This window comes from Macaca mulatta, chromosome 10, assembly GCF_049350105.2.
Source record: "Macaca mulatta isolate MMU2019108-1 chromosome 10, T2T-MMU8v2.0, whole genome shotgun sequence".
Classification (NCBI taxonomy): Eukaryota; Metazoa; Chordata; class Mammalia; order Primates; family Cercopithecidae; genus Macaca; species Macaca mulatta.
In genome coordinates this window covers 80255794-80276004 of record NC_133415.1, presented here as the reverse complement: position 1 = coordinate 80276004, position 20211 = coordinate 80255794, and the positions used below count along the sequence as shown (strand labels likewise).

The following is a 20211-nucleotide window of genomic DNA, read 5'->3' as shown; positions in this document are numbered from 1 at the left end:
TGTCAAATAATATTTTGAATACATTACATTGAATAAAATATTACAGTAATTTCATGTTTCTTTTTTATTGTTTTAAATGTGGCTACTAGCATATTTTAAATTATGTATGTGGGCCAGGCACAGTGGCTCGCCTGTAATCCCAGCACTTTGGGAGGCCGAGATGGGTGGATCACCTGAGGTCAGGAGTTCAAGACCAGACTGGCCAACATGGCAAAACCCTGTCTCTACTGAAAATAAAAAATTGGCCGGGAATGGTGGCGGGCACCTGTAATTCCAGCTACTCGGGAGGCTGAGGCAGGAAAATCGCTTGAACCCAGGAGGCGGAGGTTGCAGTGAGCCGAGATCATGCCACTGCCCTTAAGCCTAGGTGACACGGTGAGACTCCATCTCAAACAAACAAACAAACAAAAAAACCCAGAACCCCTCTATGGTCTTGCCCACCTCCCCACTCACCGGCCCAGAGGTGACCTGACTGGGATTTCAAGGGATTCAACAGTATAATGCCCACCCTGCATTGTTGCCCTGTATGTTGGCTGGGTGAGGGGTAGGGGGGATACCTGCTGTGTTTATTTTGAAAACGCAAATCTTGGGGGTTTTATTTCTGGTTTTGGGGCTGGGTAGCCTCACAAGGGCACTTCCCCCTTCCCTCCTGGCACTAAGGGCAGTCACATCCTCACTGGAAGTAGTGGCTGGAGGTCCAGGGCATGACCCCTGACCCAGGGAGGATGAACCGGAAATTCAGTCTTGCAGAGCCCTCTGCACAGCACAGGAACTGGGCAAAATGTGGAGAAAAGGAAAGGTCATGGTTCCCACGTTGGCCACCCCTCTCAGGTGGGGCTGGGGTCTTCCCCTCCCCTTCACGTGCATTGGCCCACCAAGCCCCCCATCACCAGGCCGTCCCTTTTGCCACCCCCAAAAATTTGGGTCCGGGTGGCTGGGACTTCACTAGAAGGGGCGCTCCTGCCTTGCTGAACTGCAGCCCGCCCCCCAACTGCCCGCCCAGCCAGAGGCCACTTCTAACCTGGAGATACCGTATGCTATATGAAAGCTGCTTACTACCCACTGGCTTTTCAGTGCAGCCTTCAGCCCTCTTGTTCCAGGAGGCCTGGAAAACGGGCGGGGCTGGAAGGCATTTAGATAATTGGAAGATGGGCCTGGCGCTGTGGCTCATGCCTGCAATCCCAGCACTTTGGGAGGCCTAGGCAGGTGGATCACGACGTCAGGAGTTCGAGACCAGCCTGACCAATATGGTGAAACCCCGTCTTTACTAAAAATACAAAATCAGGTGTGGTGGCGTGCGCCTGTAGTCCCAGCTATTCGGGAGGCTGAGGCAGAAGAATCGCTTGAACCCGGGAGGCGGAGCTTGCAGTGAGCAGAGATCACCGAGTCACTCCAGCCGGGTTGACAGAGCGAGACTCCATCTCAAAAAAAAAAAAAAAAAAAAAAAAAAAGGAAAAAGAAAAAGATAATTGGAAGATGCTTGGCTTAAATGAATGACAAATTCAGCCTCTCTGGTCTGGTCATCAAAGAAACACCAATTAAATAATATGGTGCCATTGCCACCAAGTTAGCTAAGTCATCAATGGGCGTGATACTTAATTAACTTCTCTGGTTGCTGACACCCTCCTCGACCCCCAGCCGCGGAAATCCATGCCTAGTTCCACCATTCAGAGCCTCTACTGGGGCTGCCGCGAAAATTGGACTGGTTGGGGTAACATCTAACCTGGGGTCCCCCGAAAGCGCCCGTCAATTCCGCTTGGGGGCCCCACTGCCCTCCCACCTCCTAAGCTGGGCGCTCCGCCTGCGAATGACGTTTTGCTGCTGCTCAGCGCAGCCACTTGCGGGGGCGGGGAGGCTGCGGGGTCAGAGGCGCCTGGAGGGAGCGAATCCTGGCCCACCGCCTGCCCAACCGCGTGACCTTGAACGAATTAATGAACTTCACGCCTCAACGTCCAGGTCTGTAAAATGGGGTATCTAACGCAGACCGCACAGCCCAGCTGTGTTTAGCAAACTTCCGGGAGCCGGTTGGAGCCTCTCCCCGTCCCTAGCGGTGATACCAGGTGACGATATGCCGCGGGGGGTCCAGCGGAGGCCACCCTAGGGCGTTGCTGCTGCCTTTGGGAGTATGGAGCTCCAAACCATGTCGCGACAGGAGGATTTCGGGAGGCCTGGATCCTCGCGCCAGGGGGATGTGCGAGGGTATGGGATGATTCCTAATTCCTCCGGCCCACCCAAAGCCTAGATATCCAGCCTCCGCGCCTCTCGCCCTGAGGGCCCCGCCCTCAATCCCGCCCTCCTCTAACCCGCTACCCCATTGGTGGCGTCCGGCGGCGCGGCCGCTGTTATTTTTCGAATATATAAGGAGGTGGAAGTGGCAGCTGCAACTAGAGGCTTCCCAGGCTGGTGCCTGAGCCCTGCGTCCCTCGCCCCCGCCCTCCCCGCATCCCTCTCCTCCCTCGCGCCTAGCCCTGTGGCTCTTCCTCCCTCCCTCCCTTCCCCCCCTCACCCCCTCCGCGCCCGCTGCCTCCCTCGGCCCAGCCAGCTGTGCCGGCGTTTGTTGGCTGCCTTGCGCCCGGCCCTCCAGCCAGCTTTCTGCCGGCCCCGCAGCGATGGAGGTGCCCCAGCCGGAGCCCGCGCCAGGCTCGGCTCTCAGTCCAGCATGCGTGCGCGGTGGCGCCCAGCGTCCCGGCCACCTCCCGGGCCTCCTGCTGGGATCTCATGGCCTCCTGGTGTCTCCTGTGCGCGCGACCGCTTCCTCGCCGGTCACCACCCTCACCCAGACCATGCATGACCTCGCCGGGCTCGGCAGGTAGGACACCCCAAGGAGGCTGGATATGGGGGTGAGAGGCCCGGTCTGGAGTCCTGGGCCTCCTGGAGAACCGGGCATGGTATTCGAATCCAGGAGGTGGAGTCCGGGGGAGGCATCCTGGGCAGTGGAGAGGTACAGGACATGGGAGGTGAGACCTGGGCTGTGTCCCCCACACAGGTGACCTCCAGGTGACCTGCTCTCAGTCTACACAAGCCTCTCCAAGTCTTTCCCCTCACTCCCTCCTCCCTCATTGTGCCTCCACCACGCTGCCTCCCTAATCTCTGCCCAGATAGCCACCATTTTGCTCCAGGATGGGATTCCCAAGCCTGGAGAGGGAACTTGAGGGTGGCAGAGCCGTAGGGCACTCACACATCCATACCCCCGCTCCCTCCACCCCAATTCTGCCCCCAGAATTAAGGCAATTAATTAAACACTGATCCTGCTCCCTAAGTGCAAGGGGAGAGCTGGGTTGTTCCAGTAGGAGAACCTGGTCTTGGTCCATCCTTCAGGAAGAATCCTGGAAAGGTGGGGGTCTGACAGTTTAGGGGAAGGCTCTCCGGGGCGTCTCGGCTAGACCACCAACCCCTAGGCTGGTCTCCATCCAGGCCACCTTGCTCACACCCTGGGCTCACCTTCCCCTGCACCTGGGAGGACCTTTCCTAAACCAGTCAACAAAGAGAAGCCCCTTTAGGACCTCTGTAGAATGAACCTGCCTTGAGCTGAGAAGAGGGCCGGCCCTCAGGGCCATTGCTTTCCCGCTGTAGCATTTCGCTCAGTTCTTTTCTCAGTGAGGGAGTGGGAACGTGGGCTAGCGAGGCTTTGAACCCCACCTTTCTCCTTTCCCGGGTCCCTGCTCCTTTCCCAGCGAAACCCCAAAGAGTCAGGTAGGGACCCTGCTCTTCCGCAGCCACAGCCGCCTGACGCGCCTATCCCTGTCTCGACGGGCATCTGAATCCTCCCTGTCGTCAGATTCCTCCGAATCTTCTGATGCAGGTGAGGCCCAGGGGAGCCTGGGGAGATCTGCCAGTGCCAGGAGAGTTTGTGGGGGCTGCCTGGGCCTCTCGATTTCCCTGCGGATCAAACTAACATCCTCCCCACAACCTGGTGGGCCCAGGAGCCTTTCCCCCACCCTCCACAGAGATGGGAGGAAGACACACCTCATGTGGGGCTCACCACACCCAATGTGGACTGGCTGAGTGGATGAGAGGGTGGGGCCCTCTACGCTAGATGAGATCTTACCTGTGTAAAACCACACACCAAAGTTCTAAACCACAGCCCTACCTGGGAAGCACCCAGGGCTGAGTTGGTCTTGAGAACATTCTTAGTCTATAAACTCTTCTTTAAAAATCTGTTGTCTCTTCTAGAACAAATTGTTTGAAATCAGTTCAAGAAAAATGCTTAGCGAGCATTGTGGTTTAAAGACACATATAAAGAAATTTCCATAGTAAACAGGGAGTGGCATCCTGTACCATTTGGGAGACGATGTGTCAGCTCTCAGGGTCCATGATTGGGTTTTGTTTCATTTTCTAATGTGCCAAAGTCCAAACTAGAAACTTTTCTTTTTCTTTTTTTTTTCTTATTGGGACATGGTTGGGGAAAGTATACAGAAAGTGCCACTACTTTCAAACCAAGGTGCTCTGTCCCCTCAGGTCTCTGCATGGATTCCCCCAGCCCTGTGGACCCCCAGATGGCGGAGCAGACGTGAGTAGAGAAGGGAATGTCTACTACCAAGCAATCAGCACCTGCCTTTAAGAATCCTGGTTCTAGCATAAACTCACTGAGGAGGCCTGGGGAAACAGGCAGACCATGAGGTGGCTTCAGGATCCCCATGGCCGGGGGGCTCACTAACCTTCTCAGGCCTTGGGATTCTGCTCCCTGTCTCAGAGAAGGATCTGCTCTCATGGGAGCCAACCAAGAGTGGGCTCAGGGCCAGGGGTGGTGGGGACAGTGGCCATTGGGAGAGCAGATACTAGGCTACAGCCCATGTCTTGCAGGAATACAAGCCCAGCGTATGTCCCGTTTTTCTTTCTTGCCTATACCCTTTTTTTTTCTGTGAAATATTACAATTAAAAAAATATGATCCAGTTAATTCAGAACTTTAACTCACTCTAGGCCAAACAAAACACAGTTGCCTGCAGATTGATTTGGCTCTTGGCCAATGAGCAACCTTTGACTTCGATGACACTTGACCCTCTGGCCAGCCCTGGCCTAGGCTCTTTGTGCAAGGGAATGGAGAGAGAGTTGGTGGGCTCTGGCCTGGACAGACACCTTCCCCTTGGCTGTGGGCATGGGTGGTGTCTTGCAGAGCACAGCTGTTCCTGTCCAGTTGTTAAAGCCCAAGCAGCTGGGCAGCTGCCAGCCATTAGTAGGGACAGCTGGGCATCCCTAGCCTGTGCTGGGGACTGTGGTTTTGGGTTTAGGGTAGTGACTTGTCTTACCTCCCATTGCCTTTGATCAGACTACGCTGGGCTGCAGATTGGTTCACAAACAGGAAATGGGGAGAGGATTGGGTGGGGTCGGGGGACTGCAGGTTGGTTTTGGTGGCAGCACAGAGCAGTCTTGCCCTACCCCCAAGGCCCATGTGCAAGCCAATGAAATTGGTCATCCCTGATGCTGGGTCGGCTAGGCACAGCAGCCCCCCCAGGGGGGGATCCCCCTCATACTTTATCCCTGAGTGGTTCCCTGCCTCACACCTGCTTTGACAGTTATACAGTTTCTCAGAAAGAAGCTCTGTGTGTGTGTGTAGATGCACAAAAGCTCTGCGTGGCAGGTGGTCTCCTGTAACACGGCTGGGGGGTGGGGCCTCAGAGGGAACATGTGTTGGAATCCCTTGCCTGCTGGCCTCTTCTAAGGCAGAAGGAGGGGGTGGGACAGAGGCTGGTCCTGGAAAATTCCATAAGAGGGAGGAGAGGATGTGGCCCTGCACGTTTGTCACTAGGGGGTCTGCTGTATCAGACTGGAGCTGATTGGGGGACCCCTAAAGCAGGCCCCAGTCCTGGGAGGACCGGGAGCCAGGCCAGCTCCTCACAGGGGAGAGGAAGCCTCGCCTTGTTGTCCAGGCCCTGGAGACACCCACATTGCTGGGTGCCCCTGGCCTATCACCATAGGATGGATGGATGCCTTTCCTGGCAGCCATATGGCCCCGCTGAGGTGATTTGCATACAGGTGGAAGGCCTGGTGCAGGCTGGCGAGACTGTTGCCTTGGTGACGCCTCCCTGACCCTGTGACCTGCCCCAGCTGTCTCTATCACTGCCATTCTCTGGGCTTTCTTTCATTCAGGGCAGCCTTTAAAATTCTAGGCTGCCTCTTATCTCCCCCCTCCCCAATACCTGGGCCCCCTGATGGTTGGGCGTTCCTCCTACCCAACCCCTTCCACTGGCTTGAGCCCTGGCCCTTGTCTTTGCCCTTATTCCCCCCTGGACTGGAGACCTGGTGCTGGGAACTGGGGGACTGGGGGCCTGGTGCTGGGGTGGGTGATGGGTGCGAAGGGAGGATAGGTTGCATGGGACCCTTCTCTGTCCTAGGTTTGAACAGGCCATCCAGGCAGCCAGCCGGGTCATTCGAAAGTAAGTGTTCCCGGACCTCTTCCATCTACCACGGGCTTTCCCCTAGGATGTATAGGGCTCCGGAAGGGCATGCTACATGCTCTTGGTCCCTGCCCTGCCTCTCCCAGCTCTCACCTGTCCCCATTTCCTCCTGTAGAGAGCAGTTTGCCATCAGACGCTTCCAGTCTATGCCGGTGAGTGTCTTTGAGGCCTGACTGAGGCTTAGACATGCTGGCCAGGCATGGGGTAGATAAGCAGGAGGCATCCAGGGATCACCTCCCAGCTGGGTGTCCCAGGCAGGCTGTGGGAGATGGGGTTTCAGAGGTAGATAGGTAAGTGGGAGGAGCTGGAGGAGAGGTGGAGAAGGTAGGGCCTGGGCTGGTGCCGGAGTAATGCAGCCTTCATTCCTCTGCCTGCCGCCCTGCCTGGCTCTCTAGGTGAGGCTGCTGGGTCAAAGCCCTGTGCTTCGGAACATCACCAACTCTCAGGCGCCCGACGGCCAGAGGAAGAGCGAGGCGGGCGGTGGAGCTGCCAGCAGCTCTGGGGAAGACAAGGAGAACGTGCGCTTCCGGAAGACCTGGATGGGAGCTCTCCGGGGAGAGGAGGGGGCATGCTGGGGTGGTTTCCTGGCACGTGAGGACCCTCCTCTCCCATCTTGGCTGCAGGATGGGTTTGTCTTCAAGATGCCATGGAAGCCCACACATCCCAGCTCCACCCATGCTCTGGCAGAGTGGGCCAGCCGCAGGGAAGCCTTTGCCCAGAGGCCCAGCTCGGCCCCCGACCTGATGGTACATCCAGAGAGCTGACCCCTGGCAGGGGCCTGGGGAGGCAGCCTGAGGGAAGAGGAGGGTGGCCCTGAGCCCCCACTTTCCTCAGGATCATGGGGGTGGGAACTGTCCCCACCTCTCTAAGTCTGTGTCTGCCTGTCATGTGGACAGTGTCTCAGTCCTGAGCGGAAGATGGAAGTGGAGGAGCTCAGCCCCCTGGCCCGAGGTCGCTTCTCTCTCACCCCTGCAGAGGGGGATACCGAGGAAGATGATGGATTTGTGGACATCCTAGAGAGTGACTTAAAGGTAAACAGACTTGTCCCGCCAGGCCCCTACCTCCCCATCTCTGGGTTCACCCAAAAAAAGAGAGCTCTGAGCCCCTGTGGCAGGACCGTGACCTCGTTCCAGTGTCAGAAGAAGAATTTGAGGTAACCGAGTAACAGCCTAACCTCTGGCCAATCAGAGAAGAGCAGGTGGCTGGTGCCACAGTGGAGGGGAGGTTGCGGAGGTGGGGGAGCGTCTCACCCCAACCTGGGGTTTGCCAGGGAAACAGGGAAGGCTGTGCTGGAGGATTCCGGGACTGGAGGGGTTTGGCCTATGCCTGTGGGTGTGACCCTATCCTTGCTAATCCGGCCTCAGGATGATGATGCAGTTCCCCCAGGCATGGAGAGTCTCATTAGCGCCCCACTGGTCAAGACCTTGCAAAAGGAAGAGGAACAGGTGGGCCTCTGGGGTGGCCCCTCCGAATTTGGAGGCATGGGGTCCATCCTACCCTCCAGTGGATTTGAGGGATGGGGTGGGGCCTGGGCACTCTGATCCCTAACCTGCTATCTCCACCAGGACCTGGTCATGTACAGCAAGTGCCAGCGGCTCTTCCGCTCTCCGTCCATGCCCTGCAGCGTGATCCGGCCCATCCTTAAGAGGCTGGAGCGGCCCCAGGACAGGGACACGCCCGTGCAGAATAAGCGGAGGCGGAGCGTGACCCCTCCTGAGGAGCAGCAGGAGCCTGAGGAACCTGTGAGTGCCTTCCTCCTGGAGCCCACTTTTGCATGAACCTGGGCAGCCACCCCCTTGGCTAAGTTTGTGGCAGAGGGCAGGTGGCAGCCTGGGCATAGCAGAGAAAGGGGGTACCAGCTAGACAGGGCATTGAGGGGCAGCCCCACCCTGACCCTGGCCTCCACCTGACTCACTTTCTAGAAAGTCCGCGTCCTCCGCTCAAAATCACTGTGTCACGATGAGATTGAGAACCTCCTGGACAGTGACCACCGACAGCTGATTGGAGATTACTCTAAGGTACCTGCAGCAGCAAAGGGCCCTTTGGGGGCTTGACCTCTTACTGACTAAGGGTCCTCTAGCCTAGGAGCTGCTTGGGTTTCTCCCTTTCCCCAGAGCTCCCCTTTTCTTTGTCCTTTGTATCTTTTCATCCTTTGTTCTCATATAGACTCCTCCCTCTGGCCCTCCTTGTCTCCTGACTCCACCTCAAGTCAGTCCAGGCATCTGTTGTGTCTCCATCTTATTTCCAAGCTCATACCTAGCTTGGAACCCCGTCATGCCTCACGTTCGGGCTTGGCAGAGGGTAGGGAGCAGAGTGTGGAGTTCATCTCTTCCACTTCCCTTTTTCATTTCCCTTTCCCCTTGGAAGGTTGTTCCCTGGGTGTCAGACCCAAGAGGCCCTCTCAGTTGCTATGGGACCCAGAGCTGAATTTGAAGGCCAAAGCAGGTGTGGCCTCTGAGTTTGGGAATGAAACTTCATTCTTTCCAGGCTCCTGGTCTTACCAGTTTAACTTTTTCCTCTCTCCCGCATCTCTTCCCTTCCGTTCAGGCCTTCCTCCTACAGACGGTAGATGGAAAGCACCAAGACCTCAAGTACATCTCACCAGAAACGGTAAACAGCGTTGCGCCATTTTCTAGGCATATTTGGGACTGTAGCTCCGTTGTTGACCTTCCCTGGGGACAGGCTGTATGGGCTATGCCAGAGGACAGGCTAGGGCCACCTGCTGGCTGCCAGCCTGACCTTCTGGAACCAACCCCCATGACCTCCTACAGATGGTGGCTCTGTTGATGGGCAAGTTCAGCAACATCGTGGATAAGTTTGTGATTGTGGACTGCAGATACCCCTATGAGTATGAAGGCGGGCACATCAAGGTAAGGTGGGGCAATGGGCAGAGGCCCTGAAGATCCCACCTGGTTTAGGTCCTTGCTCTGCCAAGAGCAAGAATGGGTGGAGGACGGGTGCCCCCTCTTGTGGGGAGGGTTCCTACCAAGAGAAGGACAGGGACTGCAGGGGGAGGGGCCTGCCTCCTGGGCCCAGGGCTGTGCCTGACCTCTGGCTCCTCTGACAGACTGCGGTGAACTTGCCCCTGGAACGCGACGCCGAGAGCTTCCTGCTGCAGAGCCCCATCACACCCTGTAGCCTGGACAAGAGAGTCATCCTCATTTTCCACTGTGAATTCTCATCTGAGCGTGGGCCCCGCATGTGAGTCCCAGCTCCGCCCAGCCAGCTAGTGTCTGCCCCGGCCTTCCCTGCCCAGGCTCGCAGGTGCTGGCACCATTGCGATGGCCATGGGTGCAAATCCGGGTTCTACTCTGTCCCATCTGATGGCCTAGAGCTGACCTCAGCCCCGCTTCACTGCGCATGGTACCCACCTCCCATCTCCCTCACTGTCCTGCCTATCAAACCTCATGTCCACCCCCCATCCATTGCTGCCACCCTCAGAAAATCTAGTTCCAAGTCTCTAGCAGTGTCTTTCTCGAAATCTAAGGGCCCCATGTCAGTCCCCAGTGACACTGACCCTCCCCATGTTCAGTGCTGTTAGGTCTCCATTGGAACCTCCTCCACTGGCATCCACAGCACCTGGGCCCTCCCTGGCTAAGCTCCTTCTGTCCCTATTCCTGTTCTGCCTGGCCATCTGTCCTCCCACCCCTGCCTCCTTCTGGGTTGCCACTGGTCCATCAGACTGCTAGTGACTCCCCAGTCTGGCCTCACCCATGTGGTGGGAATCTGTACCCAGATGCCCCTTACAGAGTCACATCCCTGTGGCCCTCCCATCTTCTCCAGGCATCCCAGCATGTGGCACCCACCTCCACCCGGGCACCAGGCCTGGGCACTGGCTTCAGTCTTGGGTCCTCCTCCTCCCTTCTTCCCACCGCTGATCCTCACTGGGTCTTGTCCAGGAGTGGCCCGAATGGGTCCCTTGAATTTGGCCCACTTGTCTCCTCTCCTGCTTCTCCTTTCCTGGTCCAGGCACAGATATCTCTAACAAAGATGGTGCAACTGCTTTCTAGAAACAGAGAGCTCATCCCCTTGATTTTACCTTCTTCGTTCTACCTCCCCACCCTCTTCTGTAGCCAGACTAATCTAAAAAGTGTTCTTTTGGTTACATTCCTGTGCTCAAAGCCTTCTGTGGCTCCCCAAGGCCCTCAAAGGAGGGGACGTGGGGAATAGGTCCCATGATGTACAAGCCACTGCATGTCCCATTCTGACCACACCTTGCCCATGACGCCCCAGGTGCCGTTTCATCAGGGAACGAGACCGTGCTGTTAACGACTACCCCAGCCTCTACTACCCCGAGATGTATATCTTGAAAGGCGGCTACAAGGAGTTCTTCCCTCAGCACCCGGTAGCGTGGGTGGGGAAGGCCACAATCTGTGAGGGTTGGCTTGGCCAGGCTGGAGCCATGGGAGGGGGGTGGGAGGATTGGGTCCCTGTCAAACTTACCCATTCCACTGCATTGAACCCTCCTATCCTGCCCTAGAACTTCTGTGAACCCCAGGACTACCGGCCCATGAACCATGAGGCCTTCAAGGATGAGCTGAAGACCTTCCGCCTCAAGACTCGCAGCTGGGCTGGGGAGCGGAGCCGGCGGGAGCTCTGTAGCCGGCTGCAGGACCAGTGAGGGCCTGCATCAGTCCTGCTACCTCCCTTGCCTTTCCAGGCCTGAAGCCAGCTGCCCTATGGGCCTGCCAGGCTGAGGGCCTGCTGGAGGCCTCAGGTGCTGTCCATGGGAAGGATGGTGTGGGTGTCCTGCCTGTCTGCCCCAGCCCCGATTCCCTTGTGTCATCCCATCATTTTCCATATCCTGGTGCCCCCCACCCCTGGAAGAGCCCAGTCTGTTGAGTTAGTTAAGTTGGGTTAATACCAGCCTAAAGGCAGTATTTTGTGTCCTCAAGGAGCTTCTTGTTTCCTTGTTAGGGTTAACCCCTCATCTTCCTGTGTCCTGAAAAGCTCCTTTGTGTGTGTGTCAGCGGAGGCTGGGGGAGAGCTATGGTCCCTGAGGATGGGTCAGAGCTAACCTCCTTCCTGGCCTGGGAGTCAGCTCTCTGCCCTGTGTACTTCCCGGGCCAGGACTGCCCCTAACCTCTGTAGGAACCGTGGTATGTCTGCCATGTTGCCCCTTTCTCTTTTCCTCTTTCCTGTCCCACCATACAAGCACCTCCAGCCTGAACAGAAGCTCTTACTCTTTCCTATTTCAGTGTTACCTGTGTGCTTGGTCTGTTTGACTTTATACCCATCTCAGGACATTTCCGTAGACTGTTTAGGTTCCCCTGTCAAATATCAGTTACCCACTCAGTCCCAGTTTTGTTGCCCCAGAAAGGGATGTTATTATCCTTGGGGGCTCCCAGGGCAAGGGCTAAGGCCTGAATCGTGAGCCTGCTGGAAGCCCAGCCCCTACTGCTGTGAACCCTGGGGCCTGACTGGTCAGAACTTGCTGCTGTCTTGTTGCGGATGGATGGAAGGTTGGATGGATGGGTGGATGGCCGTAGATGGCTGTGGATGCACAGTGCCTTGCACACCCAAACCAGGTGGAAGCATTTTGGTGAGCATGACAGCCTGCAGCAGGAATATATGTGTGTCTATTTGTGTGGACAGAAATATTTACACTTAGGGTTTGGATCTATTCAAGAGGAACTATTCAAGTCAGAAGCAGCTAAACCAAGGACTCAGCACCCTCTGGATTCTGAATCTCAAGATGGGGGCAGGGCTGTGCTTGAAGGCCCTGCTGAGTCATCTGTTAGGGCCTTGGTTCAATAAAGCACTGAGCAAGTTGAGAAACCAGCATTGTGTCCTGTGGGGCCCTGGGCAAGACCCTAGCACCCTGCCGATGGCAGGATTGGGGTAGGGGACAGGTCAGCAGAGGCTGGAAGAGTTGCTGGAGAGGTGCCCTCATACTCTTGTCCCCTCTTCTTCCAATGTCTTCCATCTCTCGGGTGATGCTCCTGCCAGGACTTTGGATTCAATCCCTCCTTCCCCTCACCTGGCCTCCCAAGCACTTCTAGGCTTGCCCTTCCTAAACTTGGCACCGAAAGGCAAGAGTGACCTCATCACTCAAGGATCATTAATGCCTTCCCATTGTCCTCAGGATAAATTTAAAGAACTCCTGGCAGCCAGGCGTAGTGACTCACGCCTGTAATCCCAGCACTTTGGGAGGCTGAGGTGGGCGGATCACAAAGTCATGAGTTCGAGACCAGCCTGGCCAATATGGTGAAACCCCATCTCTACTAAAAATACAAAGATTAGCAAGGTGTGGTGGCACGTGCCTGTAGTCCCAGCTACTTGGGAGGCTGAGGCAGAAGAATCTCTTGAACCTGGGAGGCAGAGGTTGCAGTGAGCTGAGATCGTGCCACTGCACTCCAGCCTGGGCAACAGACCGAGATTCCATCTCAAAAACAAAATAACTCCTGGCATGGCCTTTTAAGATTTGGGCCCTTGCCAGCCTCATTCCCTCAAGAAAGTGGGAAAGAGCCAATCTGGGAGCACAGACCAAACCCAGATTTCTGAGGAAATTCTCCCTGAATACCACTGCAGGTGACCCTCCCCCCAGTACCACCCACACAAATGGGACCTGTGCGATGGGAGGGACTCCTTTGCATCTGTGTATATAAGATGCTGTCTTTGTCTGATACAGAGTGCATACATGTCAGGCGTGCTTACCACTTTCTGGGACAGTTCATCTATGTTGTGAAGTAGGTGATGCAATGATTATTCACCCCATTTTGCAGATGGGAAAATGGAGGCTATTTCCTATCAGAGCAGAAAAAGGGGACTCCAGATCCCCATGCTGAGTCTAAAGGACACCTACCCTATCTCTAACTTGTTCTCCCAAATTTCTTATGCCCAAGAGCTTGGTCTTCACTCCTGGTTCAGAGCCCTCTGCAAGAACACAATAGGTGGGAGTTATTGGGGTGTGGTTTTGGTCTTGGGGCTGGGCTGTGCTCAGGGAGGGAAGGGACCTCAAGGCTTCAGAAGTCCCCCCCACCTAGCAGGCAGCGATAGAAAGGCGAACGTTTATTTGGTGAGAGGATTTGCCCCAGAAAAGGGGAAATAGTTGTGCAGACCCCTGAGAAAGGGAGATGGAGGAGGGGAGAGGATGGGCCCCAGGCACCATCATGCTGGCATGCCTGCTCCACCCTAAGTGCTTAGGGGGTCTTGTGAAGCCACCCTTCCTCCTGGTTTCACAGAGGAAAGCGGCTTCAGAAGCTCAGAGAAGGCACTCATTTGCCCCAGGTCACACAGAAGCAGCCATTTCAGCCTTCCCAGGAGTATCCCATCCCTCCTTACCTCCCACCTTAATCCCAGAACAGCCAGGCAGGTGGGGCTGGGCAGCCTCACTTCTGCTGTGAGCATCCTCTTCCTACTCCGGGATCAGGCCACGTGGTGAGAAGGAAACATGGGCTGAGTGTCTACAATGCCCAGGCCTTGTGCCAAGTGCTGACGTCCTTGGCCACATCTGTTCCCATTGTAACTCACCATCGGAGTCTTAGCTGTAGCCATGGGATACTTAGTATGCTCTAGACACTTTTAGATATAATGTCTCCTAAGCCCACCCAGCAGGTATTCAGCTCCTTTTGCAGGAGAGATGGGGGGATTGGTCAAGCCAGGAGACAGCTCTTCCCTAAGAGAAGGCCCTGGTGCTGACATCTCTGCTGAGGAGGCAGGAGCCTGGGCCTGGGAAAGGGGGTTCTATGGGCTTGCCTCTCAGTTTCTGACTCGGGACCCCCTCTGCTCTGGAAAGTTCAGGGAGATAGGGGCAGGGGTGTCTTGTCTCCCTTCCCCCTCAGCAAGAGAAGCTATAACTTTCTTCCTGGATGTGCTAAAGGGAAGTGGATCAGGCAGGAAGGCAGTTTAAAATCCCAGGCTGCCAGCCAGCTTTAAAAGTTGTTTAGCTTTGGCCCGGGTGGGGCAGGAATTCCAGCCTGCAGGAGTTCCGAGCAGCCACGTGCTGCCAGCTCACATGGTTAGAGAGCTGCATGGGGCTGGCATAAGCACAGACAGCCAGTGGGGGGAACAGTGGTGTCTGGAGGGAATGGGGAAGAATCTTCATCCACTTCAATGTCTGAATTGTTCACCTGGTAACTTTTGCCATGACAATTTTACAAATTAAGGTTTTCTTTTAAAATTGAGGAATAATCGACATTTCATCAAGGGCACAGATCTTCAGCATGGAGCATAGACCCAAAGGACCACCACGAAGCTCATTATGTAGGACATTTCCATCAATTCGGGAGGCTCCCTCCCAGTTACCCTCACTCCAGAGGTAACTACTATTTTGACCTCTGTCAGTAATTTAGTTTTATCTGTTCACGAGCTTCCTATAAATGAAATTATACAGTGAGTACTCGTTTGTCTGGCTTCTTTCACCCAGCACAATGATTTTGAGATTCATTATTTTGTCCTGTATAGCAGGAGTCTGTTTCTTCTTCATTGCTGCATTCATTATTTTGTCCTGTATAGCAGGAGTGTGTTTCTTCTTCATTGCTTCATTGATGAATATACCCCTACTCTCTCTCTCTCTTTTTTTTTTTTTTTTTTTTTTTTGAGATGGAGTTTCACTCTTGTTGCCCAGGCTGGAGTGCAACGGCATGATCTCAACTCACTGCAACCTCCGCCTTCCAGGTTCAAGCGATTCTCCTGCCTCAGCCTCCTGATTAGCTGGGATTACAGGCCCCTGCCACCACACCCAGCTAATTTTTTTATTTTTATTTTTATTTTTTATTTTTTTTTTTGAGACAGAGTCTCACACTGTCACCCGGGCTGGAGTGCAATGGCATGATCTTGGCTCACTGCAACCTCTGACTCCCGGGTTCAAGCGATTCTCCTGCCTCAGCCTCCCAAGTAGCTGAGATTACAGGTGCCTGCCACCACACCCAGCTAATTTTTTGTATTTTTACTAGAGATGGGGTTTCACAATGTTGGCCAGGCTGGTCTTGAACTCCTGACCTCATGATCCACTCACCTTGGCCACCCAAAGTGTTGGGATTACAGGTGTGAGTCACTGTGCCTGCTCTCTTTCTCTTATCTTTTAAAAAATACTTTTTTTTTTTTTTTTTTTTTTTTTGAGACGGAGTCTCGCTCTGCCGCCCAGGCTGGAGTGCAGTGGCCGGATCTCAGCTCACTGCAAGCTCCGCCTCCCGGGTTCACACCATTCTCCTGCCTCAGCCTCCCGAGTAGTTGGGACTACAGGCGCCCGCCACCGCGCCCGGCTAGTTTTTTGTATTTTTTAGTAGAGACGGGGTTTCACCGTGTTAGCCAGGATGGTCTCGATCTCCTGAGCTCGTGATCCGCCCGTCTCGGCCTCCCAAAGTGCTGGGATTACAGGCTTGAGCCACCGCGCCCGGCCTAAAAAATACTTATTTATGGCCGGGCATGGTGGCTCCTCCCAGCACTTTGGGAGGCCAAGGCAGGCAGATCACCTAAAGTCAGGAGTTCGAGACCAGCCTGACCAACATGGTGAATCCCTGTCTCTATTATACACACACACACACACACACACACACAATTTATTTACTTATTGTTATTTCTTTTGAGATAAGGTCTTGCTCTATTGCCTAGGCTGGAGTGTGGTGATGTGATGTCAGCTCACTGCAACCTCTACCTTCTAGGCTCAAGCGATTCTCCCACCTCAGCCTCCCCAGGACCTAGGACTATCAGTGCATGCCACCACAGCTAATATTTTTTGTATTTTTTAACAAAGATGAGGTTTCACCATGTTGCCCAGGCTGATTTTTTTTTCTTTTCTTTTCTCTTTCTTTTTTCTTTTTTTTTGAGACAAGGTCTCATTTTGTTGCTGAGGCTAGGGTGCGGTGGCACAAACGTGGCTCACTGCAGCCTTGACATTCTGGGCTCAAGTGATCCTCCCATCTTGGCCTCACGAGTAGCTGGGACCACAGGTGCGTGCCACCACACTCAACTAATTTTCCTTTTTTTGTAGAGACAGTATCTTGCCGTGTTGTCCAGGCTGTACTTGAATTCCTGAGCTCAAGCAATCCTCCTGCCATGGCCTCCCAAAGTGCTGGGATTACAGGCATGAGCCACCACTCCTGGCTTGTTTCAAAATTAAAATGAAAAACTTACATGCGTAACATTAAGTCTTCCTTTTTTTTTTTTTTTTTTTTTTTTTTTGAGACACAGTCTCACTCTGTCGCCCAGGCTGGAGTGCAGTGGCCGGATCTCAGCTCACTGCAAGCTCCACCTTCTGGGTTTACGCCATTCTCCTGCCTCACCCTCCCAAGTAGCTGGGACTACAGGCACCCACCACCTCGCCCGGCTAGTTTTTTGTATTTTTTAGTAGAGATAGGGTTTCACCGTGTTAGCCAGGATGGTCTCGATCTCCTGAGCTCGTGATCCGCCCGTCTCGGCCTCCCAAAGTGCTGGGATTACAGGCTTGAGCCACTGCGCCTGGCCAAGTCTTCCTTTTTTTTAGCATATGTGCTGCCAAAGTTAGTGCTAAAATTTCCCCTTTTGCGTGTACAGTTCTGTGAGTTTTGACAAATATATACAGTTGTGTAACCCCCACTACAATTGTGATACAGAATATATTCATCCTACCCTTGATGTATTATTTGGGCCTGTTACGAACTGTGCTGGAAATATACCCAGGAGTGGAGTGCTGGGTTACTGTGTGTACATTTAACTTTAGTATTTTCCACACAGTTGTCCAAGGTCCTTGCACCAACTTACCTTCCTACCTACCAGAGTTCTAGTGTTCCACAGTCTAGATAAAATTGGTAAATGTTGCTGGGCATGGTGGCTCACGACTATAATCCCAGCACTTTGGGAGGCCAAGGTGGGCAGATCACGAGGTCAGGAGATCGAGACCATCCTGGCTAACACAGTGAAAATCCACCTCTACTGAAAATACACACACAAAAAAATTAGCCAGGCGTGGTGGTGGGCGCCTGTAGTCCCAACTACTTGGACCCAGGAGGCGGAGCTTGCAGTGAGCCGAGATTGCGCCACTGCACTCTAGCCCGAGACACAGAGCAAGACTCGGTCTCAAAAAAAAAAAAAAAAAAAAATTGGTAAATGTTAATTTCACTCCCTTAACCAGAAAATGTGATTGCTGTATCTAGCAAAGAGATCTGTTAGCTGTCAAGTGCTGAACCCACATATCGGGATGTGGTGGTGGCAGGCATTTGGGCGTCACAGACTCAGCCAGTTTTCTGACTCTCCTATGTTGAAAGATGAGGCTATATTAGTCTTAGTCTTGATTTGTTCTCAAGTCAGATTCTTCAAAAATCAAAGAGCCTCTTTGGAGTTCATTAGCTGTATGTTAATTGCCTTGAGTCCTTCTGCTGACAACAGCCCACAACCATCTAGAAAACTTATGATTTCTACAAAGTCTTGATCCTGGAATGGAGCACACAGCCCTTGGTCTCCCCAGGCCATGATACTGCTGGTGGTGCAGAACGAAGTTTAGACAAGGAGGTGCATGGCCACAAGCAATCTGGAAACGATCAGAGGCCAGTTGCGTAATGATGGAGAAGCCGCTGTTTTGCAGTCACGAAAATCATGCCTGGAGACAGAATGTTCGGGGACGTGAAATTATTCACAATCTATTATTCAAAGAAGACAGTTGATTATGGGACAGAAGGTAAGGAGCATTCCCACCCTCTCCACACAGGAGGAGTCTGTGTGGGTGCCAAGGGGCGCAGCGAGGGTTGCCTCGGCCCCACCCAGACCACACTGGCACGCACAACCCTGGGAGGAGTGCCAGGCTCTGAGTCAGCTGGGCCTGGGGCAGCAGGAGGGGAAGGGGCCTCACGTGGCTGGGCCTCCTCTGCCTCGTGGGGCCTCCTGGCTCTCAGCCCTGCAGGCAGTGCGGCTGTTTGAAAGGACAAATCACACATGGCCTAGTTCTCCTGGGGCCCAGCCAAGACTATGTTCTTGAAGGATGGCGGAAGGGAGGGTGCCTCCTGGGTTGGGATTGGGAGCACTGGGGAAGGAGGTCATCCAAGCATAGGGCGGGGAGGGAGCTCTCAGGGTTGGGTCATAGAGGATGATCAGGGATGGGGTTGCAGGGATGCTATGGCCTTCCAGAGCTCCAGGGGAAAAGGGCCGAGCCAGCCCTTGGGATGACCATGAGAGGACAGGGGGGAGACAGGGAAACAAAAGGGGAGTAGAAGGCTTCAGTAGAAGATTTCAGTAGAGGCTGAAATCTACTGATATGTACACCTCCAAGGACACATGTCTCACATCAGAATAGTTGCGAATCCCACTGGGCCTCTATTTCCTCATGTGTAAAATGGGAATAATAAAGTTCCTACTTCACAGGGCTGTGGATTGGATCAAATGAGCTGATGTGTGCAAAGCACTCAGAACAGGGCCTGCTGATCGGGTGCAGTGGCTCATGCCTGTAATCCCAGCGCTTTGGGAGGCCAAGCTGAGAGGACCACTTAAAGCCAGGAGTTGGAGACCAGCCTGGGCAACATAGGAAGATTCTGTTTCAAAAAAGAACAAGGACATCTACAGCAAGTGCCATACAAGAGGCTGCTCTGGCCATTATTGCTTAGGGCCAGTGTAGAGATTGACAGGGGATCAGAAAGGTTAAAAGGACATGCCTAGGCCGGGCGCGGTGGCTCAAGCCTGTAATCCCAGCACTTTGGGAGGCCGAGACGGGCGGATCACATCGAGACCATCCTGACTAACATGGTGAAACCCTGTCTCTACTAAAAAATACAAAAAACTAGTCGGGCGAGGTGGCGGGCGTCTGTAGTCCCAGCTACTCGGGAGGCTGAGGCAGGAGAATGGCGTAAACCTGAAAGGCGGAGCTTGCAGTGAGCTGAGATCCGGCCACTACACTCCAGTTTGGGCGACAGAGCGAGACTCCATCTCAAAAAAAAAAAAGGACATGCCTGAAAACATTTAATTAAAGGAGCCAGTCTGAAGGTTTCCTTTTCTTTATGCACATGGACAAGATTCTGGGTGATGGGTAACAGGAGAAAAGCCCAGTCTGGCAGGTCGCAGTGGCTCCCACCTGTAACAGGGAGGCTGAGGCGGGTGGACTGCTTGAGCCCAGGAGTGCAAGACCAGCCTGGGCAACAAAGCAACACCCTGTCTGTACCAAACTGTAATTTAAAAATTAGCTGGGTGTAGCACGTGCCTGTAGTCCCAGCTACTTGGGAGGCTGAGGTGGGAGGATCACTGGAGCCCAGGAGTTCAGGCTGCTGAGCTAGGATTGCACCACTTTGCTTGCTCCAGGCTGGGCAATAGAGCAAGACCCTGTCTGTAGGCTGGGCGTGGTGGCTCACACCTGTAATCCCAGCACTTTGGGAGGCTGAGGCGGGCAGATCACGAGGTCAGGAGATCGAGACCATCCTGGCTAACACAGTGAAACCCCATCTCTACTAAAAATACAAAAAATTAGCCAGGCATGGTGGCAGGCACCTGTAGTCCCAGCTACTCGGGAGGCTGAGGCAGGAGAATGGCAAATGGCGTGAACCCGGCAGGCAGAGCTTGCAGTGAGCCAAGATTGCGCCACTGCACTCCAGGCTGGGCGACAGAGCGAGACTCCATCTAAAAAAAAAAAAAAGACCCTGTCTGTAACAAAATAAGCAAAGCTCAGCTGTGGTGTGTAGGAAGCAGCAGCCTATGCAGCAGTACAGGTAGCAGTTAGGAAGCTGCAGAAGGGGTTTGGTGGAGACAGAAGATGGGGGAGCTGTAGGAGTGCCCAATGGGAGGCTCCCCACACAGAGTGCTGCCGTGTCTGAGAGGGTCCAGGGAGGTAGAGTAAAGGAAGGGACAGAGATTGCCCGACTTTGGCCTCCTTTATTCTGGGGCAGCCATAATCCACCCAATTTCAGTCCACCTTGA

The 20211-nt window shown here is 54.2% G+C and overlaps 1 protein-coding gene and 1 long non-coding RNA gene across 13 annotated transcripts; both read left to right on the top strand.

Annotated features, from left to right (window-relative positions):
* Positions 1-1650: 1650 nt before the first annotated feature.
* Positions 1651-12174, top strand: CDC25B (cell division cycle 25B). Of its 12 annotated transcripts, none has more exons than XM_028828229.2 (17): positions 1651-1956; positions 2608-2809; positions 3717-3802; positions 4459-4510; positions 6334-6375; positions 6512-6548; positions 6792-6914; positions 7020-7142; positions 7293-7427; positions 7761-7841; positions 7962-8138; positions 8319-8414; positions 8944-9006; positions 9168-9266; positions 9464-9597; positions 10630-10741; positions 10877-12174. In XM_028828229.2, the coding sequence occupies exons 1-17, from the start codon at positions 1932-1934 to the stop codon at positions 11015-11017; spliced, it is 1728 nt and encodes a 575-aa protein (XP_028684062.1). In that variant the 5' UTR covers positions 1651-1931; the 3' UTR covers positions 11018-12174. The 12 variants fall into 12 exon arrangements, with proteins under 12 accessions (XP_028684062.1, XP_015004926.2, XP_077807390.1 ...); XM_015149440.3 differs by having other exon boundaries at positions 1651-2199; XM_077951264.1 differs by having other exon boundaries at positions 1651-2199; positions 3675-3802.
* Positions 12175-13884: 1710 nt separating this feature from the next.
* LOC144332046 (uncharacterized) lies at positions 13885-19283 on the top strand. The gene is made up of 3 exons (XR_013399751.1): positions 13885-14656; positions 17783-17992; positions 18673-19283. It is a non-coding gene; the product is annotated as an uncharacterized LOC144332046 (long non-coding RNA).
* The last annotated feature ends 928 nt before the right edge of the window (positions 19284-20211 follow it).

Excerpts from the sequence above, each read along its gene's own strand:
- CDC25B (XM_028828224.2), top strand. The coding sequence starts at position 1,932 with ATGAACTTCACGCCTCAACGTCCAG. Across the intron at positions 2,810-3,674 it reads GACCTCGCCGGGCTCGGCAG|CGAAACCCCAAAGAGTCAGG; the intron begins GTAGGACACCCC and ends CTCCTTTCCCAG. Across the intron at positions 3,803-4,458 it reads CTCCGAATCTTCTGATGCAG|GTCTCTGCATGGATTCCCCC; the intron begins GTGAGGCCCAGG and ends CTGTCCCCTCAG.